This window comes from Ambystoma mexicanum, chromosome 12 (genome assembly GCF_040938575.1).
Source record: "Ambystoma mexicanum isolate Mex_15411 chromosome 12, UKY_AmexF1_1, whole genome shotgun sequence".
Lineage (NCBI taxonomy): Eukaryota > Metazoa > Chordata > Amphibia > Caudata > Ambystomatidae > Ambystoma > Ambystoma mexicanum.
Window position 1 is genome coordinate 990,685,733 of NC_090936.1, and position 25,776 is coordinate 990,711,508.

The 25,776-nt window shown below is 49.9% G+C and overlaps 1 protein-coding gene across 5 annotated transcripts in view; it reads right to left on the minus strand.

Annotated features, from left to right (window-relative positions):
* NCAPH2 (non-SMC condensin II complex subunit H2) overlaps positions 1–25,776 on the minus strand; it is an 899,214-nt gene that overhangs the window by 126,984 nt on the left and 746,454 nt on the right. For all 5 annotated transcript variants that reach the window (XM_069629493.1, XM_069629491.1, XM_069629492.1 and 2 more), the window contains one exon: positions 5,099–5,176. In XM_069629493.1, the coding sequence (XP_069485594.1) occupies positions 5,099–5,176 (78 nt within the window). The remainder of the gene's footprint in view (positions 1–5,098; positions 5,177–25,776) is intronic.

Here is a 25,776-nt window from a genome sequence, read left to right on the forward strand (position 1 = left end):
TTCCTCTGTTCTCCTGCCTCTCCTCTGTCTGCCACCCCCTTTTCCCCTTCTCCACCACTGACTGGCGTACCACATCTCTGTATCCCTCCTCGGAAGACATTCAAAGGTGGCAACCAGCTTCACCTTCCCCACCCTCAACACGCACTCTGCTGCTAAACACTCTTCTGAGATCTGTCTTCTTCTTGAAGACTGACCGTAGCGTTCTCTCGCTCTCACTGAGACATGGTTCACTGCCAGCGCCGTCACTGCTTTTGACATACACCTCCCAGAGGGCTACAAGATCCTCTCTAAGCCCAGGCCTAACCGTTCTGGAGGCAGAGTGACCTTAATGTTCCTTGAATGGGTCCCTGCTACTATCATTCCCATTCAGACCTACTTTTCCTTCAAATGCCCCGTCTGCAGGCTTGATGTCGCTCTCTAACCCTCTCATTGAGTCTCGCCCACCATCTACAGGACCACTGGTCCGGTCTCCCACTTAGAGTGGTCTGACCACACCTCTTCTCTTCTTGCATCCACCTCCAAGCTTCCCCTCCTCGGATACTTCAATATTCACCTTGACTGTCCTGATTCAGCCACTGGACACTTGCACAGCCTCTGTGACTTTTTTATTCCCTCACCATTCATCCCTCCGTCCGATGCACTCAGCCGGACATACCTTCAATGCGCTCATCTCAGCAGACATCACCATCTCCAACCCTCTCACTACACCTCTCTCCTGGTCTGACCATGCTTTCCTGTCCTCTCACCTCTATCTCTTAGGCTCCCCAGCTAAGCCTCTGCCTGCACTGCCATTCTTCTTCTCCCTCATTCGACCGAAAAAAGCAAGTGTCAGTTGCTGCTTGTGCAGGACCTTTCATTCCCCCTCCAACTCCTGCCACGGACTCCCACACTGACTCTGCCTTTATTAATCTTCACCTCTCCATCACCAACACCATGGACATCCTTGCCCCTGCCAAGAGGATCCCCATGAATCCTGCCTCCAAGCGTAACACATGTTATGACTCCAACCAAGCCTCTCTGAAATGCAAGTGCAGAGTTGCTGAGCAGAAGTAGCGGGCTTCAGACACAGACAGACTGGCCTGCCGCCTGCTCCAAAAGGTAATACAGACTCCATCCACTCGAAGAAGAGGGCCCGCATCGCTGGGGCCACTAACACGGGTGAACTGTTTAAAATCTGCAAGGAACTCGCCAATCCTACTGCAGTTTCCACTTCTGCCCTGCAATCCCTGACCCTCTGTACTTCACTGGCCTCTCACTAAACCAAAACTCAAGACATCCTGTCCTCACTCTCCTCTACTCTACTCCCTCCTCTCTCCCCAGTTCTCCGGCCTCCCTTGCCGCCCCCTCTTCCCCCCCCCCCCCCCCCGCCCACCTCCCTGCCTGCCTACTCTCCTCTTTCTTGCCCATAGCCCCGGATGAGGTCTCTAGACAAGTCCTCTCTATGAAAGTCTTCTCCAAACAGGTGCACCCCTGCTCCTACAGAACCATCAAGGACAACATTGCCTCCCTTGGGCTAGCCTTGGTAGATTTCTGTAATCACTCATTTGCCACAGACTCCTTCCCGCTACCACTCAAGCACTCCCTTGTGTATCCCCTTCCTGAAAAAGCCCCCAGCCCCCCCATACCCCTTCCTGCCCGGCTAACTATCATCCTATCTCTATTACCCCCTTCCTCGGAAAACTCCTGGAGAAGTTAGTCCTCTTCCAACTGATCCAACACAATCTGTTGATTGTCTCCACAACCACCAGTCTGGCTTCAGAGCAGCCAGATGCATGGAAACTGCTCCACTGAAAAGACTTTCTCTCAAATCTCGATTCCAACTCTCCATCCGCTCTTATCCCTTGGTATCACGGGCGCAGAACTGGACTGGTTAACCTCTTTCCTCTCTGACCAACCTTCCTAGGTTCAAGTAGGCCCTTTTCCCTCCCCCATTACATTCTCCATCTGCTGCGTCCTTTAAGGATCTATCCTGTCACCGTGGCTCTTCAACATCTACCATGCCCTTCTGATCTCCTCCTCTCCTCACTTCCATTGTTATGCAGACGACACAGAGCTCTCCAAGTTTCCCTCTACTGCCTTCTCTTTCTCCTCCCTCATCCACGAACGTCGAATTGCTATTCAAGCATGGTGTGCTGCCAATGATCTCTGCCTTAATGCCAGTAAGACTGAGATCCTTCTCATTGGGACTCCAGCTCCCTCCTGCCCACTGGCCGCCCGCTATGGGTCCCCTCCCCTCACCCTCTTGTGACGAACAAAAACCTTGGTGTCATCATTGACTCGTCTCTCCCTCTCCTTCTCCCCTCACATCGTGGACCTTGCCAAGAAGGCCCACTATCAGATGCACCTCAGAGGCATTCTCGCTTTCCTCACCCTCCCCCAGAAACTCAATGTCTGCAGAGCTCTGGTCCTCACTGGACTACTGTAACATCCTCTTCCTCAATATTCCTTTATCATCCCCTTTTGCCCCTTTCAACTAATCCAAAATAGGAATGAGACTTATCCTTGGCCTCAGGCCCAGGGACCGCATCTCTCCAGCCCTAAATTCTCTCCAGTGGCTGCAGCTAGGATCAAGTTCAAGACCCTCTGCATCATCCACAAGGCTTTCTGGGGCCTGTAACCTCGCTACACCCAACTCTCTCTCCTCCTCAAGACCCTCCTTTTCTCTTCTTCCTTCCCTCCCTCCCTCCTCCCCAACCCCCCACTGCTAACATCCCAGTCTACCGCAGTGACTGGCTGCCTGGTTCCCTCAGTTCTGCAGGGCACCAGACCACCCCCCTCCACTAGTCCTCCCCCTCCTTGCGCTTAGCATGTGGACCCTCAGCCCCTGCAATGCCTGGCACTTGTCCTCCTGGCCTCCCCTTAGCACTCGCCTAGCCCCTGTGCCTCCCCCCACTCACCCTCTCACTTGCACACACTCCTCTTTAACCTGTTTTTGCTCCACATTTTTGTCTTTCATGCCATTTTCCATTTTCTGCCGTCTCCAAGCGCATACCCTCTGAAGACTTGAGTTTGCAAGTGGCGGTATTCTGGGATTTATAAACCGAGCACCTCAGCACCATCTTACAAGACCTATCTTCAAGGGATTTTGGGTCATGAATTGCATTCTACAATGTCGTGGTCAGCACCTAAACACCACAAACATATGTGGTGAGAGTCGTTGAACAACATTGTCCTGCACTGCGCTTCAGACCTGACTCTTTTAGAGTGTACATTTGATCAAACTGATTTTTTTTTACAGAAAACAACCAGATATTCTGTGAAGTGTGCAGAGCATGTGGAAAAACAACTGCTTTGCAAGCTATGTATGGGCTTTCAACGTCATGTATGGTGTTGAGGAGCTGTCTTAGCTGAGGGACCCCGACACATTAATGGCCTCTGCTGGGTGAAATGTTTTCCGGGATCCGGTTGACAATGCAGGAATGTATACAAATTGAGGAATCCGTGGTAAGACACTAATCATTAGACATTAGAGGTACACTTTGCATCCCACCACACTAGGGATTACCTAGTGAGGACCTTTGAATAGCACTCAAACAATTGCAGTCAGGAAAAGGTAGTAGCTAGTGTAGGGCCATGCACAATACAATAACCATGGGGCAAAGGGGACTCCAAAAGAGATACAAAATCTTGCAGACCTTTCTCCGATTCTCACGGTGGCCCTCCCTTTGGCACAAAGAATTGATGCATACATTTACATCAGTTGTTGGTTGTCAATGGGAGCCCAAGGGTCACAGGTGCAGAGACTAAAGATAGTGTCTAGATTGGATAAGACTACACGGTTCCGGTGTGGGGCCGAATCTCTGGTTCTGGGATGGCTCAGACAGACTTGCAACTGGGTAGGCGAGGCAGCACACTATAGCAGCCACTAAGACTCCAAAGACGAGGCTGAACCAAAATGACTCTGCAAATGAAGAAGAAACCCCAGTTAGGTGTTATAAGGCACGACTCATGGTGGAGGCAAGAAACATGCTCCAGGAAGGCCCCTCTTGACTGTGAAAAGCGACAGCATCGGTGTTCCTGGCTCACAAGTCAAGTTTTTGCAAAGTCCTAAGGTCCAGCTCAGGACAGCGACTGTAGTAGCCAGGATCTGCACCATACAGAAAAGTGGTGTCCAATCAGAGACAACTTCAAAACCCCATCTGCCTAACAGACTGTCTGGCAGGAATGTATGTTTGGCCGATACCATCCCAAACCCAACTCTGACCCAACATGGGAGCCTCTTCTCATGTTGCATGAATAATTGGGGACACCATGAGAAAGCCTGTAAAGTCTTAATACGCTTTAAGTGGAATTTAAAGCAAATTGAAATTAAAGAAACTCAAGAAGTTCATCGCCACTCCTGCAACAGATGCAGACACTAGAGTGTTGGATCCATTCATGGCAAAGAAAATATGACCCAGGTAGGTCAGTTCTGACTACACAAGAAACAAGACATGCATTCTGGGAAAATAAAAAATAAACTGGAACGTTAGTCTAGCTCTATGCTGGGCGTCCTCATGACTTCTATTCCAACAATCTATTAACAAGTGGGAAAATATGGAAATCCGGCAACCCACGACCAAAATCACAGTAGCCAGGGTAGTTGAGGACTCTTCTTGTTCGCTCCAACAAGAAAACCAGTGGTTGTGAACATGCAGCACACCAAGATAATTACTTACATTATTGATTGGTAAACATATACCCACCTATGACAACTACTAACAGCCAAGTCAACTCAGTATTTGCTTTCCGTCTGAGCTTCACACACATCTTCGTCAAGCAAGCATTTGTTCTTAGACTGTGCTCAAAAGGTTCATTTCAAAACTCTTGTTTTTATTCCAGAGTACCTTGATGATGGTCACCTATTCACCAAACAAAGACGGAGACAAGTTCCTGCTCACCTCAGTGTTGGGCATTTGTATTCAAAAGACTATTATAAAATCATAATGGGATATTCATCTCATGATTACCACAGACTGGGCTTGTTCAAATAAGGGTGTCTTCAATTGCAACTCTATTAACAAAAAGGATTGTTTAGGTCTGATTAACCGAAGCAGAGAAAGGAAACTTACAGAAAATACATTTCCCAGGAAGTGATTTCCAATGCTGTTTTACTTACCCATGACACCCAACCCGGCATCAGACATCCGTTGAGATGGCAAACTCGGGGGAAGATCTTCATGATCCGAGAAACCATCTGGATAAGGAAAGAAGAAACATCTGCTGAAGGGGTTACCAGAACAGCTCACATTTACTCTGTATGGAAAGGATGGATTGTTAAATGCTGGGCAGATTATCCATAAGTTTTACAAGCCTGCTAATGAAAGGTAGAAACCAAATGGGTTTTAAGACTTATAGGGAACAACCTGGAGATTCTTAGGGGGAAAATGCATGTGCAGAGAAGAACAAATTGGTTACCAGTCAATTGGTCGAAAACATTTGGTCGACAGGACAATTGGTCGACACCATTTGGTCGAATGCCAAATGGTTGAATTTTTTTTTTTTACCCCTTTTTTTTGGGGGGGGGGGTCCCCCCCCCCAACCCCCTTTTTTTCTTTTTTTTTTTCTTTCCCCACACGAAAACCCACAAAAAATATATATAAATTAAAAAAAAAAAATTCGACCATTTGGCAGTCGACCAAATTGCAGTCGACCAAATTGCAGTCGACCAAATTGCAGTCGACCAATTGACAGGACACCGAACAAATTACTTACCTCTCGCTAATGTTCTTTCTGATGGATGTTCCTCCCACAGATTCCTCATCTTTCATATACATCACCCCAGCAAAGCTGCAATTCAGAAACTTTTCCGCAGCCCCGGGGCACAGATCTGCATCCGCTCCACCCACCGCCCCCAGACGAGCAGGACATCAGGGCCAGAAAATAGAGGCACCATGACCTTAGATCCATCTCTTTTCCCTAGCACTAATGTAGGGGGGACCCAGAACCAAGGTGTACTAGCTATGCACATCTGCATGTGGTGTCTTGGTACCGGCCACGACACAGAGCTGTAGTTCGTGTAGCACAATGAATCTGAAACCTCCCAGGGAATGGGCGGCGAAGCTCATGGTAGGCCGACCTTCCTCTAAATCCCCAGTGCGGTCGACCGTCGGTTCGTTCGTCGGAAGCCGAAACGGAGGAGCCGACTCCAGAAAAGGAAGAGGGGTATCGGATAAAGACCAAAAAAGGTCCCATTCCTGTAGCCATTCGTGCTCTTCCTCCTCCCACAAGAAGAAATGACACTGACACCTGCAAAAGTCTGAGTGACTGCAGTAAGTCGTTGGGCGGGGCCGACATCCAGGGCAGAGTGGGAGGAATTTAAAACTCAGATGTTAGGCATGTTTTGCAAAGCAACTGTGGGTACAGGAGAGCCCTCAATGCAGCAGGCCCCAGCAGCTCCAGCGGCGCCCGGTGTCCACTGCCCCAGAGAGAAAACCATTAGGATGCAATCAGTGTCAGTGGAGCCATCTGGCCCAGCAGCAAGCAAGATTAGGCCACCTTCGGCGCCGGTACTTGCCAGTGCACCTTGGGCGCTGGTTCCTTCAGACGCGCCCACAGCGGCAATTAACCCTTTCGGCGCAGACTGCAAAGCCATCAATGTCATTGAGCGCCATCAAGCAGTCTTTCTCCCCTAAATCCCAGACTGACCTTTTTGGCACCACCGATTACAACCAGGGCGATTTCGACCCTACATACTCGCTCTGGTGGATCTGACTTTTTCATCGACCATGCACATCTGGTGCCACTGGCTGAAAGTCTTCATGACGCCAGTGGGCTCGACACGTCCCCAGACGTGGAAACGCCGCAGGCCTACCCATATGGGCTTTGGTGGAAAGGGTAATGGATACACTGGGGTGCAGTGCTCTAGACAGGCTATGAGTTAACGGACATTCTTGATGAGGGTCCTGCTACTGAGAGGGCTATGCCTGTTAATGCAGCTATCGCCATTTTGTGGCATAGACCTGGTACCACACCCCAGTCAACTCTGTAGATCCTCTATCTTTACCCACCAAATTCCAGAGGGATTAGTTGTGCAGATGGCCAGAGTGTCTGACAGGCCAGCCACATCTACATTCAGTCTCCCACCTGAGAGGGAGGGAAAAAAGGTTGACGCCTTGGCAAAGAAAATGTTCTCATCAGGTAGCATGGCCTTGAAGGCGGTCAATGCCTCTTGCGGTTTCACCAAATATTCCCTTGGGTTGTGGATGGCCATTGGGAAGGCTGCCCAGTATAACCCTGATGGGGAGATGCAAGAAGGCTAACAACGTTTGGTAGACGAGGGCAAAGAGGTGGCCCAACAGTCTGTACATATGGGCCTGGACATCGCAGACTGTCGGAAGATCAATGGGGTCGGCTACAGTGCTCAGGAGTCAGGCTTACATGGAAACTTCATGATTCTCAACAAACATCCAAAATAAACTTCATTTTGATTTCAATCGTGAGAACATTTCGACCCCAAGGTCGACGAGACTGGAGAAATTCAAAGAGTCCAAACTAGCTGCAAAGTTGCGGGACCTAGCTGTGCAACAGCCGACCAAGTCTGCCTTTAGTTTTGCACAAAGGGGTAGAGGCTACCGGCGCTATGTCCCCTATGGCAGGAAGGCACAGCTCCCGCAAGCCAGACAGGGGACGAGGCATTTCTTGTGCACTGGAAGGGGCAGGGGGGCCTTTAGAGGCCAGCAGACAGCGGCAGCAATGGCACTGGGACCAGTGGCGGGAGATTACCTCCGATGCCTGGGCTCTTCAACTCGTGCAGTGGGGTTATTCTCTGCCTTTTTTAAAAAGGCCACCGAACAAACCACTACCACCTCCTCAGTAACTGGAACAGAAGCTACAGGAAGAACTGCGAGCCATGCTTTTGAAGGGTGCCGTGGAAAAGGTACCTCCTGAGCAGAGAGGATTGGCTGGTATTCCCAGTATTTTCTGGTACCCAAGAAGGGGGGAGGACTCCGTCCAATCTTGGACCACAGGGCCTTGAACAAGTTCCAGAGGAAAGACAAGTTAAAGATGGTGAAATTGAGAGAAATTCTCCACACTCTAGAGATGCAAGGCTGGCTGGTGTCGAAAGATCAACAGGATGCATATTTTCATGTGACGATCGCTCCCCTATGGAAGGACCTCCGCTCTGAGGTTCTTCACCATGCTCATGGCAGTAGTTGCGGCCCCCCTCAGGAGATCCGGCGTCCATGCGTTTCCGTACCTAGAATACTGGCTGATCGGGGAAGGTCAAGGGAGCAGGATATGTCGCATCTCAAGGACATCTGCTCGCTACTCCACATGCTGGGCTTCTCCCTGAAATTGCAGAACTCCCACACGTCACCAGCACAGAGGCTCCAATTCATCGGAGCAGTCCTAGACACTTGGTCGTGAAGGCTTTTCCTCCCGAGGAGAGAGCAGCCAGCATTGGACAGATGGTCCAGCTCTTCCTGAACCACATCACCTTACCAGCGGATTCCTTCCACCGCCTCGTAGGTTTCATGGCCTCCTGTATTTTTCTAGTGCCCAAGGCTAGACTGCGGATGCAGTCTCTGCAATGGCTCCTACAGGGGCCAGTAGTTTCAGTACTTCAGCACTTTGAGGGATGCTCTTAGGGTGTTCATGTCAGCGGTCGACCTGCCTTGGTGGGCAAGCAGCAACATGTTGGCGAGGGGAAGCCTTCTGGCCTCTGTGGACCCAGGCCAGGGTGGTCACAGATGCGTCCCTGAAAGGTTGGGGCGCTCACTGTGAGGACTTGCAGGTGAGCAGCCTTTGGTCAGCGATGGAGGCCAGGTGGCACAAACAGACTGGAGTTGCGAGCCATTAGGTAAGCCCTGAAGGTGATCGCTCCCTCTTGGAAGGAGAAGCACATCCTAGTTTTGGCTGACAATACGGTGGCCATACAATACCAGAACAAGCAGGGTGGCAAGCGATCCCCTCCCCCTTTGCAGAGAGGCGATGCAACTGTGGTTCTGGCTTTTGGCAAATCAGATCTCAGACTCAGCAGTCCATCTGGGGGGCAGAGAAATGATAAGTTACTCACCGTAGTGACTAACGTACTCATAGTCCAAAGTACCCTTTCCTCCATACAGTATGGGCGTCCCTTCCAAGGGACGGGAGATGGAACCTTTTTCACCAGAAAAAAACCTTCTTCCCCTTTAAATTTAGAGGCATGCAGGGGTGCGGCCCATGGAGCATGCACTGCGCTGACTCCGCCCTCCGGCGCCACACCTCAGTCTCCACTGACGCGTCAATAGATTTAACATTGCCTAATGACACCAGTATTATTAAGGGGGAGGTTGGTGGGACGTATGGAGGAAAGGGGACTATGGACTAAGAGTACGTTAGCCACTATGGTGATTAACTTATAGTTTCTCTTACATCCCGTCCCCTTTCCTCCATACTGTATGGGCGATTACAACTGAATGTAGCCCCCGGGTGGAGAGGAGACCCTCCTTAAGCAAAAAGGTTCTGGAGAACCGCCTGTCCGAAAGCCGCATCAGATCTAGAGCCGGCATCCAAACAGTAATGCTTGCAGAATGCTGAGGGAGAGGCTTACGTGGCTGCCCTGCTTATGACCTGCCAAGGGACATGGCGCTGGAACGCGATGGCCGTTGCCTCCGCCCCGACTGTGTGGGTATGCATGTTGGCCGGCAGCGGCTTGTGCTGGCCCTCGTACGTTTCTTTGATGGCAGAAACCATCCAGCGGGATATGGAAGCCTTAGAAGCCCGATAGCCTGGTCTTGAGCCTCCGAAATTGACAAACAGGTCGTCTGATTTGCAGAAGCCCTTGGTCCTTTCCAAGTAGAATTTCAGGGCACGCCCGACATCCAGGCAGTGCAGCACTCTGTGCTTCGTCTTTGGGATCGGGAAAAAAACGTCGGCAGCACCATTTCCCCGTTCAAGTGGAAAGCAGACGGAACCTTGGGCCCTAATGCCGGGTGCGTCGGTAGGACTACCTTGTGAAAAGTAGTATATGGTTCTGCGGCGACCAGCACCTGTATTTCGCTGACTCTCCGAGCTGAAGTAAGACCCACTAGTAAGGCCGTCTTGATGGTGATCAGCCTGATGTCCAGTGACGCCATTGGCTCAAACGGTTTGTGCGCCCAAGACTATGTTAATGTCAAACACTCAGTGCCTTCTCTTGATGGGTGGGTAGAGCCTTGCGAGTCCAGTCGGATGTTTGACGATAGGGTTGGAGGAGGAAAAAGTGCCCTCCTCCGAGTTCCTGTAAGCCCCAATGGCTGCCAGGCCTGTGCGGCAGGTGTCCACCTGCACGCCTGAATGGGCGAGGTGCTGTTGGTACTCTTGTTCAGGAGAGAATTGCCAGGCATTTCGGTGCAGGACTGCCCTTGGGCAGGACAAAGACTGATATGTAGTGGACATTTCTCTTCTGTGAAAGGATGGTGAGCTAAAGACTCTGAGACTCTAACCCTGGATTTGGGCTGGTAGTAGAGAAACTCCCAGAACCCCCTTGTTTTTGCATATTAAGTAGCTTTGGGTTTTCACCCCAAGTTACTAGGCTAATCCAGGCGTGGAACCCTTGCTCACTGTTCTTAGAGAGGCACAATGCCACCTCACTGACAAGGCCCAACCAGCCCGAAACACGTGTCTGGGGTTGCTGTTGGTACTCTTGTTCAAAAGAGAATTGCCAGGAATTTCGGTGCAGGACTGCCCTTGGGCAGGACAAAGACTGATATCTAGTGGAAATTTCTCTTCTGTGAAAGGATGGTGAGCTAAAGACTCAGACTCTACCCTGGATATAGGCTGGTAGTAGAGAAACTCCCAGAACCCCCTTTTTTTGCGCCGAAAAGGAGAGCACGTCATCCAAGGTGCACGTCAGGGGGTCGGTCCCCTTGGAGTCTGCCCAGTGGCAGAATCAGGTCCATTTGGTTTGGTACTTGGCCCTGGTAGCTTTGCTTCTGGCGCCTTGTATGATCTCCAGATTGGCCTGTGAGAGGCTAAGGTGCCGAAGCGTTACCTGCTCAGGTAATGTGCTGTGAGGGCTAGCTTCTCTGGCGCAGGGTGGATGTCACCGCCCCCCCCTGTTGTGCCAGATGATGTGCTGGGCCTGTCGGGAGGTGAATCGGGGGCACTTCCAAGAGGCTGAGCAGCTCCGAAAACCATGGCCTGGCCGGCCACCATGGAGCTATTAGGACAATGAGAAGTTGGCGGGACTCCAGGATTTTGCAAATTACCCTGTGAATCAGGGGAGTGGGCGGAAAGGCGTAGGCTTTCATGCCGGTCCACTGGAGGTGAAATGCTGAGAGAGCCGGGGCCCCGGCCCTGCCAGGATGCGAACTGGGGATTTCTTGTGCTTGTGCCAACTGGCAAAGCGATCCACCTGGGGGTGACCCCACCTGTTGACAATCTCCTGAATAACTACGTTGTTTTAGCTGCCACTCGTAATTGTCTGCTCCCAGCCTGCTGAGCCTGTCTGCTTCCAGGTTGGATTCCCCTGGGAGGTGGACTGCCGTGAGGTAAATGTCGTTTTCCAGGGCCCATTCCCACATGCAGATAACCAATCTGCACAGAAGAGGGGATCTGGTGCCTCCCTGCTTGTTGACGTAGTACATGCTGGTCGAGATGTCCGTCTGGATGAGGACAACCTTGCCCCTGAGAAGTGGTAGGAATGCCCTGAGCGCCAGCCAGATGGCGTTCAGCTCTAGCCAATTGATGTGCTATACCTGTTCCTGTCGAGTCCAGGTGCCGTGGACAGAGATCTTCCAAGGTGGCTGCCCACCCCTCGAGCGAGGAGTCCGTGGTGATGGTGGCCTGAAGAGTGGGCGGCCGGAAGGGCTTGCCCCTCCGCAGGTTGCAGTCTCTGGACCACCATGTGAGGTCCATGTGGAGAGATGGAGGAACGTTGATCATCTCGGATTGAGAGCCCCGCTCCTGGTTCCATGAGGCCGCGAAGTGCAGCTGAATCCTCCTCATCCTTAGTCTCATGTGCGGAACGGTTACTAGGACCGCTGCCAGAAGACCCAGGAGATGTTGGTACCACCAAGCCGAGGTAACTTCTCTGCTGAGGAAGTGGGTGGTGGCCCTCTTGATGGCCGAGATTTTGTCCTCCGAACGGAAGACCTTCTTGGAGCATGTGTCCCAGATAAGGGCCAAGAATGTTAGATTCTAAGTGGGCTGCAGCTGCGACTTCTTGAGATTGAGCGATAAGCTCAGATCATGCAGTGTGTTCATAAGGGCATGGGAAGAGTGGTGAACCGCTTCCGGAGATGTAGCCCTGACGAGCCAGTCATCTAGATATGGGTAGATGTGGAGACCCTGCACTCTGAGATGGGCCGCCACTGCATTCATGAGTCTGGTCAAGACCCTGGGGGCCGAGTTGAGGCCAAAAGGGAAGACCTTGTATTGGAAGGGCAGCCCATGATCCTGAACCGTAGGAAAGAACGATGGGGCTGCCAAATCGGGACGTATAAGTACGAGTCATTCAGATCCAGGGAGCACATCCAGGCTCCCTTGTCCAATATCTCCGCTATAAAAGCTGGCGTAACCATCTTGAATTTTTGCTGGGGTAAGGAGAGGTTGAGGGTGGAAAGGTCCACCACAACTCTCAGGCCCGCCTGTTTCTTTTTCTGAATGGCGAAAAACCTTGAGTAAAAGCCAAAGCCTTGCTGGGAGGCTGGGACTTCCTCCACTGCGTGGCTCTCTACGAGCAACCGGATCTCCGCCAAAAGAGTTGCTGTCCCAACCTGTGGGAGAGGCTGGGATAGGAAGGCGGTACCCTGTGGATACTATGGATAGGATCCAGGGGTCCGTGAAATTCTGGCGCCAGAAATCTGCATGAGAGCAAGCCTGCTCCCCCCGCCCCCCCCACCGGAGACAAGTGGACCTGAAGGGGCGTGTCATGCCTTCTTTCCCTCGGAGGCTGTCGCTGAGGAGGGGGACTGGAAAAGGCCCGTATTCCCCCCTCCCCCCCTTTTTGTTGCTTATGCCGATTTTGAGATGGCAAGTGGTCTGGCTGCCTGGATCTACGTTCCTGGAAGCCGCGGAACCCTCCGTATGTACGGCCCCTTTCTGAGCGCTACTGAGATTGAGTGTACGATTTGGGTGTGGTCTTTGTAAGGATGGCTAAAGACTTAGCTGTTTGTGAGCTGTTTTTCTTCTTGTCCAGCTCTTCGTCCGTAGAGGAGTGGAGGAGGTCCCCCCCTCTAGAATGTGTTTATTTCTAATGCGCACCAAACCCGAAGGTAGCAGGGCGCAGCAGTAAGGTGGTGCAAAGCTTGAAAGGTTACATATAATTCAAAGTAGGACACAATATATTACAGGTAAGATTACAAAAGCAATGTAGCAATGTATCACAATATAAGCAAAAAATAAAACAGTATCACAGATGTACAAGTTATGACAATATTTCACGGTGTGGGAACAGCTATACAGGTAGCGGGCAGGTTAGATTGTCATTTTCTGGAGTGCGGAGGATAGACTAAGATAGCCAGAAAAGGCAGGTTTCTCTGGTGTGGCTAGCAGTCGGTAGAGTTGAGCAGGCTGATTCAGTTCTTTCTAAACTATATATATGGTTGGTCTGCTCTCAACTCATGAGGCAGGGAGTTCCAGATCTTGGCCGCCTTCACAGGAAAGCTGTTACCGCCAATTTTGGTGAGTCTGAATCTTGGTACCACAAGGCAGTTAGCGTTACCAATCTGGTCCGTCTAGTGGAGGTTCTTCTGTTTAGCCTATCTATTAAATAGCTAGGGGCTGCATTCTTTAGTGCTTTATGGGTCAAGGAGACCATTTTAGCAGAATTTTATTGTGAGTAGAAAGCCATTTCTGTTGGCATCTGACAGCAGAGATATGTACTCTTGTTTATGCCTAGTGCAGCTCTCAATGCATTATTTTGCAAGGTTTGTAACCTCTTGATGATGACTTTGTTAGCTCCACTGTAAGGAGCATTACAATAATCCAGCCTAGAGAGTATCAGTGCTCTAGCCAAGATCATGCAGCTGTCAGAGAGGAATGGCTTGCCGGCTCTGATAAGCTTACAGTTGTAAGCTGTAGTAGAGGCAAGGGATTTTACTTGTTTGTCGAAGGACAGAGTCCAGGTAGAATCCCAGGGTTTTTACTCCCTTAGTCACCCTAATAATGTATCCATCAATGGTGAATGAGGAGTATTCGTGACTTAGTTTGTTGATGTTAGTGTGTGAGCCCAGGATCATCAGTTCTTTCTCGTCATCATTCAGGCATAGACCGTGGGTGGCCATCCATGCCTGGATGATGATATACTCTATTCACCAGTGCCAAGTCCTTACCATGATCCCCAGAAAGAGGGAGGAGAATCTGAGTATCATCTGCATAGTTAGTGTAGGTGATACCAAGAAGGTCCAGATCATCAAACAAGGGTTTGGTGAATATGTTGTATAGAGTAGGGGAGACACTAGAGCCCTGGGGCACACCATACTGAATGGGGGTGGGGTCTGCCGCTGCTGATTGGGAGAACACCCTCATGGATCTCTCACTCAGAAAGGATTCTATCCATCTGATAGCCTCTGTAGAGAAATGAGCTGCTGATTCCAGGTGTCTGGATAGGACCTTGTGATCCAGTAAGTCGAATGCAGCTGAAAGATCGAGTTGAAGGAGAAGGGCTGCCTTCCCATTATCTCTCAGCTTATCGACCTAGCAGCATCTTTTATAATCTGAGCTGGACAGATATCGCCTTTGCAGTTGGATGGTTTGAGAGATAGGATAGTTTTCTCTACCTCTAGAGTAGTAGTTTTGGTGAAGCGGAATCTAATGGTCTGGCTAGTGGATGTACCACTGGACCGATTGCTGTCCAAGGGATGCTGTAGATTCAGTGCGTCTTTTTTTTGTTTTATTTTATTTTGGAGTGTTTATTTTATTGGCTAGTGCATGTTGAAAATCCGAGCACCAAGTTTTGTTTTTGACACATATGTCAGGTATGGGTATCGGGGATCCTAGTTCTTTCAATATAGTGAACAATTCTTTCATACTTGAATCAAAGTTAGCAATCCGTTCATTATATGAATTCTGTTTTGTCAGGCAGATTTCATTTTTGTAGTGCATAGAGATAGATATTAGTTTACTTTTGTTCGCCACAGTAGGGCAGAGTCTCCAGGCAGTTTCACACTTCCTTTTCAGGATACGTAAATCCTTTAATTGAGCGGTGAACCATTTGTTTAAATGGGATTTTGGTTTACTTGCTCTCAATTTGAGTGGGGAAATTCTATCCATGGTGGTGAGCATAATTTTGTTGTATTCATGGACCAGAGTACTAGGATCTAAGTTGTCAGGCAAGGAGTTGGGAGAATAGCAGGGATCACTTTGTCCACTGTGATATTCTTGTTGTTTCTATTTAAGCAGGGTGGCGCCGTTTGCAGGGCCGTGGGTGAAGGTCTGGTGGTAGATAATATGAATGACACGAGTGAATGGTCTGTCCACAGTTGTGGTGTGATGGCGGTAATGGTAGCCGTGCAGTTATGATCAGCTACCCAGTCTAGGGATCTGCCTTTGATATGGGTAGGTTTATTAACTTTTTGTGATAATCCTAATGCAGTGAGGATGTTGTCTATTTCAGAGGCATCGTTGTTAGCTGGGTCGTTAAAGCCTAGGTTAAAGTCACCTAGTAGTAATAGTTGGGTAGTCGTTTTGAGGTTGTTTCCCAATATGGTGTGCATGTCCTCCTCGAATGTCCCAACAGGGCCAGGTGGTCTGTAGAGTAGATGGATAGTGAGTGACTGGGAGTTGTTTAGGGGAAGTTTGGCAGTGAGGATTTCACATGATTGCATAGTTTGTAAGGGGGCTAGTCTCAGTGAAAGACTCGCTCTAGAGATGATGGCGAATCCTCCACCTCGGGTTCCATCTCCATCTTGCCAAGATATGGTGTAGCCATCTGGGATGGCTAGCATGAGCAAAGGTCCTGCAGTGTTGCGTAGCCAGGACTGTTCTAGCAAGGAAGTCTAGGTTTCCTTCTGTTATTAGGTCGGCGATATCTGTAGCGTGGGCCACGAGATCTCTCGCATTTAGGAGTGCTCCTTTAAGGGAGCGTGCTTCCGTTTTCGCTATGGCCTTGTAGGATGTGGGTAGGTTGCAGTCAGTTAACTTAGTATTGTGGGCCATAATCTAACTGGCCTTAACACATGGGGGAGGAGGGGCTATACTTCGGTTAGTGATATCAGGCTTCCTACTGGCATGATAATTAGTTTTCTTATTTATTGGTGGTAGCAGTCTAGTGAGGGGTTTGTGCAGTTTGGAGAGTCTTGCAGAGTTTAGAATTTCTGTCATTAACAGAACAAGGGAGGGTAGCATGGGAAAAGTTAAGTTGGGCAGTGCTAAGGTTGTTTACTGCCGTATTTGGCCGGCTATATGGGAGTGGTTCAGACTCAGGTGGAGGGAGTCTGTTCCGGTATTGTAAGGTGCTAGTGGCGAGGAGTGTGGTGGCCATAATTATGCAATGGGTCAAGCTTTGGAGTAGCATATTTAGCCGGATGTAGAATATGTGCACTGTGGGTGATAAGGCAAAGGTCAAGCGCACACCTTGAACTGAGTCAGGAGTCCAGTGCAATTTGGGAAAGGCAATTGTCTGTTGTGGCACAGGGCAGTTCAGCTAGGCCGCGTGATACAGTCAGGTGAGAAGCAACAGTCAGAAGCGCATGTAATCAGGGCACATAGGGCGGCAGGGGAACAGTGCAGTATAAACAGCTCAAGGCACAGATGCAGATTACAAGAGCAGTGAACCAGGTAAATATGCACGGAAGTGCAGTGCACCTAATCAGCGCGCAGGCACAAATGGCCGCAGACTAGAATATATGTGAGGCAGTGTGAGGCAGTGTGACAATGCACATGCATGTAGGAGTATCAGAATTGCTATAGTTACAAACAGGTGTCAGCGACCAAATATATGCAAGACCATTAGCCGTTCCTGTAGATACAGACAGATACCAGCGAGCAAAATATAGTTGGGTGCAGCTTAGTAAAGGCAACTAGGATTCCTGAAAATGCAATCAGGCAAACTCGTAAAGGCAACAGTGAGCACATCAGTCACATTTCTGAGTGAGCAGATAAGCTAGCAACAGAGGTACAATCAGGTAGTTGTGAATCAAAGGCATGCTCGCCGCATTTAAGTACATCCGGGTTGAATTTTGTTGCCCAGAGCCAGGCTGTCCTTCTCATGTCCGTGGCAATACATATGGCACGGCCTGAGGTATCAATAGGGGCCACTGTGGATTCCATGAGGTCATGCGCCACCAGCTTGGCCTCGGCTAGCCCCGCCTTAAAGGGTGATTGGCTCTGGGTGGGGAGTTCCGGGAGGAAGTCTGCAATTTCCTGCCATAATCTTTGGTTGGCGGCAGCCAGCATGGCATCAGCGTTGGCTTGACGTAGATGTAAAGAGGAGTTGGAATAGAGTTTCTTGCCATACGTCTGTAAGATCTTCTCCTCCTTGCCTAGCAGCCCCGCAGAGGAAGAGGCTGAGAATGACTGGGGCTTGGAGTATAGTGATGCTGCAGCGATCACCGAGGAGTGTGGCGGAGGATGGGCCGAAAGCAAGTGTACCCCCCTCCATCTGCCTGTACTTGGCGTCCAGGCGTTGATTGACCAGCTGGACTGAGTGGGGTTTGAGCCAACCCTTCTTGGGCAGGGAGACTACATCGGTCTGCATAGGAATCCCTGATTTGGCAGAGGGGCGTCGTGTGAGGACTTCTGCCAGACCCCCTCTGCTGGCTGCTCTACCTCGGATTGGGGTAGGCCCAGGTAATCCGCCAGACCAGCAAGATGTTTGTGGAAAGCCCTGGCTGAGGATGGCGTGTCCGGATCCTCCTCCTCATCCGTATCCTGCGGATTTGGAGGATCCTGTGGGGGAGGAGTAGATGGCGCCGTAGGCTGGGGTACAGGGGCCGCAGCCGGAGGCTGAGGAGGCGGCAGAGGTTGCAGAATTGGCTGTGGAGACGGCTGCACCAGTGCCTGGGGGCCCGATGGAAGAGTCTGTGGTGCCGCTAGCATGGCGGGAATGACTTCCCTGATGGCGTCCTTGAGGATAACGCCCATCCAAGGTGACTTCATGAGGCCGAGGAACCTCTAGAAGAAAACCTCACTGGCTGAAGTGGTGGCAGGGGGTGCTGACAGGGTAGCCGGGGGCTACTGAGGCCGCTGCAAACCCTGTCCATTTGGACGCAAAGGAAAGATGCCCTGCACATAAGAGGGGTAGACTGTAGGCCATGGACATGGTTGAGGCCAGCCCCACCTTGACACTCGTTCTTCGATGAATTCCTGGAATGGCGTCGGACAAGAGCCTCTGTCTGGCGGGGTGGCCATTTTGTTGAGCTGCCTGCCACGTGCCTGCGAAGTGTTGCTTAGCCCGCTGGTCCCAGCCTCCTCCAAGACTCTTGCTTGTGGATCACAAGGCCTACCTACCCTGCTCCTCGATCCTGGGCCCGGTAGGTGTGGAACCTTCGACCCGTGGGTCGGTAGAGCTGCGTTTAGGTGCCCCCCTCGGAAGAATTTCCGGTATTAGGGCGTAGCCCCTCTGCCATGGTGCTGGTATAAGGGCAGAGCCCCTCAGGTGAAAACCCGGTAAAAGAACCTTTCGGTCCCTCAACACTGTCACCAGGAGGATCCGAGGATCCCTCAGCCCGAAGGCCGGTAGCTACAGCAGACTCGGTGCAAGCGCTGGTGTAAGGACCCGACCGGACCCTCCCACGCAGAAGAGTCCCTGGGAAGGAGTCTCCCTTGCGGGGTGCGATGGAGAATATCGGCCCTACCTTGGGCCTGGCTCAATGTGTCACGAAGTTCTGGAGGCGACTTCTGGAAGAGCTCACTTCACCTGGCTAGTCTGTTCTTCAGCACTTTCGAGGACAGCGAGCCACACGCTGAAAAAGCTTGCCAACCCTGGTCTGGGCCAAGGCAACGTAGGCAGAGGGCGTAGGGGTCTGAAGTTGGGAACAGCCCGTTGCAGGCTGGACACCTGCTGAACCCTGTGGAAGGCGACATGCGCCGTGGAGGAGCGTGACGCCTGAGGACCGAGTTTTCTAAATGACAAAAACAAAGACGACAAGAGAAGAAGTATCCGCACGTGGAATTATATGGCCGAAGCCAAACCCAGGAGCGCTGGTGAATTCACCCCATTCCCGTCGATGCAAAAAATAAAAAGGGGACTGAGGTGTGGCGCCGGAGTCAGGGCAGCGCATGCTTTCTGGCCCGCACCCCTGCGCGCCTCTAAATTTAAAGGGGAAAAAGGTTCTGTCTCCCGTCTCTTGGAAGGGACGCCGATACAGTATAGAGGAAAGGGGACGGGACGTAAGTGTACGGTTTTGCGGATGCTCTGAACAGGCCGAGCACGGTCTCACATGAGTCTCTCCAGGAAGTCCTGGAAAGGGTCTTCGCTCTCTGGGATACCCCAGCAGTGGATCTGTTTGCTACAGAGCCCAACAGGAAGTTCAGACAGTTTCGCTTGAGGGAATTCCCAGAAAATGGGCGCTCTAGGGGATAAGTTTCTAGTGTACTGGACCTTCAGCCTCCACTTTGCCTTCCCTCCGATTGCTGTCATTTTGTGGGTTCTCAGGAGGTTGAGTAGTTATACGAACAACCCTGATCTTGATCGCCCCTGATTGGGCAAAGAGGACAAAGTACTCTGACCTTCTGGACTTTGCCATCTGCCCACACCTCTGGGTGCCTCATCGGCCAGATCTCCCATCCCATTCGAAAGGTTGGGTGCTCCATTCAAACCCGGAATCCTTCAACCTACATGCGTGGCTCTTGAGAGGATGAGATATGACTGGGACCTCTCTGCGGAGGTGTTTCTGGCTGCACGCAGACCTTCAACAAGATCGCTGCATGTGTGCAGATGAAGATCCAAGGCGTGGTGCAGGGAACGCGAGACGGACCATATCTCCTGCCCCACCACCACAGCGATGGAGTTCCTTCTGTCACTGACCTCGTCAAGGCTTCAGGTCATCACAGTCAAATGATACTTGGCGGCTGTAATAATTTAGCACTTATGTGTTCAAAAGGTCTCCGGATCGAGTGTGTTTATTTACGATCCCGGTTATAGCCAAACTCCTGAAGGGCCTTGTTGTTTCTGCCTACTCCATTTGTCGTTCCAGACTAGGACCGTAATTTGGTCCTCACGTTTCTTACGGTGGCTCCGTTTGAGCCTTTACACTTCTGTTCCATGCGGTTGCTCACGTTGAAATCCGCATTCCTAGTGGCCATCACATCGGCCAGACTGGTCAGCGAGCTGCAGGCCTCGTCTTGCAAGCCACCTTTCCCTTGGTTTCTTCAGAGAAAAAGTTGCTCTAAAGGTCGGCCCGGATTCCTGCCCAAGGTTGTGTCGGATTTTCACTTGTCCCAGGCCATTGACCTTCCAGTTTTTAACCTGCCTCTGCACCCCTCTAAGGAGGAGTGATTTCATAGGGTAGACGCGAAGAGGACATCAAGTTTTTTATGTGGCCAGAACGGCAGAACTCAAAGGCTTAGCTGTTCCAAAACAGGCCATCTCACGGTGGATCACGCTGTGCATCTCAGTGTTATCACATTGCAGGGAAAAGAGTTGCCTCCGGGCATCAGAACCCATTCCGCCAGAGGGGTATCTACCTCAAGGGAGCAGCAAAATGGAGTGCCAGTGAGGGCCATTAGATGTGCGGCAACATGGTCCTCGCTTCATACCTTTACTAAGCACTACAATCTGGACGTCACTCGTGGGGCTGACGCTCAATTTGGAAGGGTGGTTCTGCAGAATCTTCTGCTTTAAATACTTTCATCCCACATCCAACATGAATACTATTTGGGGACAATCTGATGAGGAATCTGCAGGAGAAAGGCAATCGATTGAAGGAGAAATTATTAACCATAATGTGATGTCTATGGATTCTTCTCCCACAGATTCCTCCTCACCCCTCCCATCCAAGCCTGTGATGAAAGTGCCTGTGGTCAGTGGTTGTGTTTCGCTTGGGATGAAAGAGGTGAGCTTTAGTTTCAGGAGCTATTGGCCTTTTTTGGTTCAGTGCTGCATTCCTTCTGCAAAAAAATCCCAGTTTGGGGTTTTTTCATTTTTTTTTGGCTGTATCGTTAGTTTTCCTCTGCAGTGGCTGAGCTCGGGGGAATTGATGTGGGAACTGAGGTACAGAGGTGTAGTGACGCAGTATATGCAAGTCGACCATCACGTCCGGAGCCTATGACTGAGGCATCGAGGCAAGACGGAACGACAGCTGATCGAGGTGCACTATGTCACCTGTCGAAGTATTTTCTGAGAAGCTGACTCTGGAATGGATATCTATCTGAAGAGGAATCGGCAGGAGAAGAATCCAGAGGAAGAATATTATGGTAATTTCTCATTCTCCAGAGCCCAGAATCACATGTCTTCTCTGTACAGTGGCAATGAGACCACAGCACCAGTTTCTTGAGATAGTGTATGGCGACCACATGGTCTGAGGACCAACACAGTCTTGCCTCGTACAGAAGGGAGGAAAATGAGCAGGCGTTGGGTAAGATTTTCATATAAAATCTTCATGACCTGTGCCAAGTCCAGAACCTTTTGCTTTGACTAGGTAACTATTTTACCTTGTCCCTAGGTGAAGGGGGAATCTTTTTTCCCCGCTCACCTAGTCTTTTACTCTTTTTATGGGTGAACTTTTTATGTCTCTCCATAGTCTATGGTTGAAGTTATAGTTTCCTACAACTTTTGGGCTTAGGCTGGGTTGCCGCTTTGGGCTCTCCTGTTCATTTTTCTTTGATGTACTTGGGTGAACTACAGTTCCCAAGTAGTACAGAGGGATTTTCATTCCCCTTTACATTTTATATAGTGAGCCAGCACACCCCACGTTATGTGGAATGCTTGGGGGATACAATGTATCCTCTTCCTTAGTTATTTGGTAACATTTTGTTACAAATGCAGGTTTTCCTGAATGGCTGGTGGCAGTGAAACTACTTTTATGACTTTAGTCTTCGTTACTCGCAGGCTGTTATTTCAGCTTTGGTAATGCACAGAATGGCCACCATTTCGCAAAATGGTGGGCTCCTTTTTGTGCCATTTCTTGTGTGCTTGCTGTTTCTCAGGTCTTCCCCTGCCATTTTAGGCGGGAGCGACCTCAGCTGCAGTTTTGTCTTTGGCGAGAATCCTGCAGATTGCCCACCCAGGCTCCAGAGTGTCTGGAAAGGCAGGAAGCAAGGGAGGAGTCCAAACCTCCACAGCCCTTTGTCTTTCACCTTGCCTGAAAGGAACAAACTCCCAGTGGGGGAGGGGAGGGAGGGGCTGGCTGTCCTAATTTGACAGCCTGACCGCCCTTTGCTGTAAAATGCATAAGTTGCGCTGTAGTTCCTGATAAACTACGAACCTGGAAGCTGGTAACAAGTCGATCAATGGAGCTGAAACCAAAGAGGAAGATTAAGAAACGACGGTGGTAGCAATTTCAAGCGACCGGAAAGCCTGCTGTGTAACCCGAGGCTGCTGTTACCCTACCTTCCAAACGACCTGGGATCCCGAAAAGGACAACCCCGACCCAGAGCCTGGTGAGATCCACTAGACTCAAAATGATCTGCATTTTGAGCCATCCCACATCATGCTGTGACCTTGCAGGGCTGCAATACCCTCAATACCCCGGGACCATGAGCCATTGTGCAGTACATGGTCTTCCAAATTGAGCTGAAACTTTGGTGGCGTCCTGCTGGACCTCCAGAGGCGTGAATAGTCAAAAAAGTCCCCTCAACAGAGTGCAGGACCTTGCAAGTGATGAGAATCCGACTGGCGATATTCAGTACAAAACAACAGAGCCGCATCCAGCTGTGAAGAAACTCTTGCCTGGAGCCTTCCCGGTTGATTTTTGCTGCAGAAGCCCTTCTAGTGTCTCGTCTTCAATCTTCATGCTAAAGGAATTCAACAACCAGGGTTTTGGCTGCAGATCCTGAAGTCTCCCCCGTTACAACCTCTTCTTTGCTGAGTAAACCATGCGATGAGCCTCTTGCCTAGAGCATTCCCTGTGATGCCTGCTACAAAAGTCCTTCCAGTGTCCTGTCTTCAATCTTCATGAATTCAATGACCAGGTTTTTGGCTGCAGATCCTGACGTCTTCTTGCTGCACCTCTTCTTCTGTGCCAAGGTACTGTGTTGGCTGGGGTATTAATGTACCTTAAGCCTGTGTGATTTCTGTAATGCTCTAGGGTGTTCTTGTGATTGGGAGTCCACTCATCCAGTTCCCCAGTCCCACTGCTGGAATCCTCCTAGGGTGTCTTTCAGAAGCTTGGACCCTAACAAACTTTAAAGTGAACTACTTACTTGTTGAACAGTCTTCACAGGAACTCTGACTTTTGCCTGCAGCAGAACCCTAGCTCACCCTGCCTACAGCTGGCTCCTACACCACTAGGGTCCCTCTTCTGCCCCTCAGTGAACTGATGCAATAGAATAGGCAGACCCTCCAGCTTATAGCGATTTTGCGATCCCGCAAAATGCAGCGAAAACGGCAGTTTCGCGCAAAATGCCGCAAAAATAGCCGTTTTGTGCAAAAACAGCATCTTTAAAAAAAAAAAATGTTTACTTTTTTTAAAGTAATCTGCAAAAATTACTGTTTTGAAAAAAAGAATCCTCAGGGTGCCAGGTTCTCAACTTTTTTTTTTGTTTTTTTTTTTTTTTTTACACAAGAAATGAAATCACTTGCGCCCCAAAAAAGTGCAGCCCAATCCACAAGGGACACATTAATGGGCACATTTTATATGCGCGCCCATTCATATGGCCTTTTTCACCTCCTTGATCAAATAAAGTGGCATTTCTGTCAATTTAAAAGCGCATCCCTCATTTCCAAGCAAGATGCACTTTTAAATGTGCAGAAATTGTAGGCAACCGTACGCACACGGGATGTGGGGCTGCCACTGCACGACAGGGTCTTTCCTGACCCTGTCATGCATTTCTTTTAAGGTACGAACCGCTGCTGAGTCGCTTGCATTTCTGTTCCTCAAACAGGATAAAAATGCATTTTTTGGGTCGCATTTTACAGCGGCAGGCACCTGGAGTGCCTGTCCCTGTGAAAGGCGCTGGGAGCTTGCAGAACACTGTTGGGAGAGCGATTCTATGCAAAGTACTGTCCATTTAGATGACAAAAATCTATCGAATGTTACAATTTGACCAATTACGTTCAGTAATATTCGATCGATTTTTTATAAATACCGAACATGTGTTGCGGGGGTGTTACCCGCTCCCCATGTTCAGTATTTTTGGTCTAGGGTGGTTGCAGAAGTGTTTTCCCCTTTTTGCCTCAAAATTGGAGGCGGGGACAGAAAAAAAAGAAAATAACGAAAAAGGGATCTGCGGAGTCGGATCCGACCCGCGTTAGAGGGACGGATCTGGCACCGCAGGGTTGCAGGGGAAGCGGCAGCGACCAAGCAGTTAAGTAGGGGAGGGGTTGGGGTGGTGGTGAAAAGCACATTTTGGGTTGTTTGGCTGAAGTGCAAATCAATTTGCAGCGAAATTGACTACAGTCAATTCCGCCGCAAATAATTACACTTCGGTCAAACAATCCAGAACACCATTCAAGGCAGCTGCCAGCGCACAATTTGCGCTACAGCTCAAGCCTCTGGAAATGCGCTGGTCACCTTTGAGAATAAGGTGACCTGCTCATTTCCAAAAATGGGTCGTCTAAAAATAGCATATCCTCCATTCTTTTTTTAAATGCCCCATTATTTGAGGAACTGGGTCAAAATCTACATTTAAAAAAAATAAAAAAATGGTTACACTATGAGAGAGAGGGAGAGTGATGGGTGAGATGTGAAGTGATAGGCAAGAAAGCAGAGGGAGAGCAGCGGGTCAGAGGAGGAAGTGCTGCACAAGAGAGCAGAGGAAGCAGTGATGCAGTGGGCCAGAAATCTGAGAGCGAGCAGAGGTACAGAAAGTAGAGGGAGCGTGTGGTCAGTGAGCCAGAAAGCAGAGAGGAAGCGGTTGGCCAGAAAGAGGCAGTGAGCTGCAGATTGGGAAAAAGGATGATGGAAGAATGCGATAGAATGGGAGAAAAGATGCAAGATGCAGAAGCAGCACAAAAGAATGAAGGACTTTATATTGGGGGAGGAATTGTAGAGTGTAAGGTGTGAGTTGGGAATATGATTTGCAGTGTGGCAGGGGATGGGCAGTGCAAATTGTGACATTACATAGCACGTGAGTATTTGTATGACAGAGTGAGAGGTTAAGGAATGTAAGTTGTGATGGAGAGTTGGTGAGATGTGTGTTGTGAGAGAGGTGTGTGGGTGTTTGGGGATTGGAGAACATAGAAGGGGAATATTTTCAGCATTACAATTGATAATGATCAATTTAGTTAATACTATTAAATAGGCATGAACATTAAACCAGAAATGTAGCCTCTTCCTATTAAATTAATACAAAAGATACATAATAATGATACCCTGGCTCCCTTCTAGCCTTGCACTCTGCCTATTTCCTGCAATGTGGCAATCTTACACCCTCCAGTTAATACAAAATGTCCCGCAAAAATGCCGCAATAAATAAAGGTTTGTGCTGCAAAATTTGCCATTTCATGCCGCAAAATTCTGGAAGGTCTGAATAGGGAAGGACTGGATAAGTAAAGGAGTCTGCCTTGAAAAGTGCAACAAGTGTTTAAAAGTATTTACTTTTTTTTTCAACAAAACATTTTATTGAGCACAACATATTCTATAAACACATATCTGCACATGGGACATAGGTGTGGAGCTTCCCTGGCAGTGGCAAGAAGGGACAGTTCAGGGACATGCTGGGTCCTACGTCCGATAGGGCACGCCAGCCCCTCCCTCGGGTAATTGCTTGTCAGGGTTAAGTGTGAGATCCCCACACCCTTGCGGGGGCTGGTGTGTTGCTAAGAGTTCGTTTTGTCAGTGGGCTGGC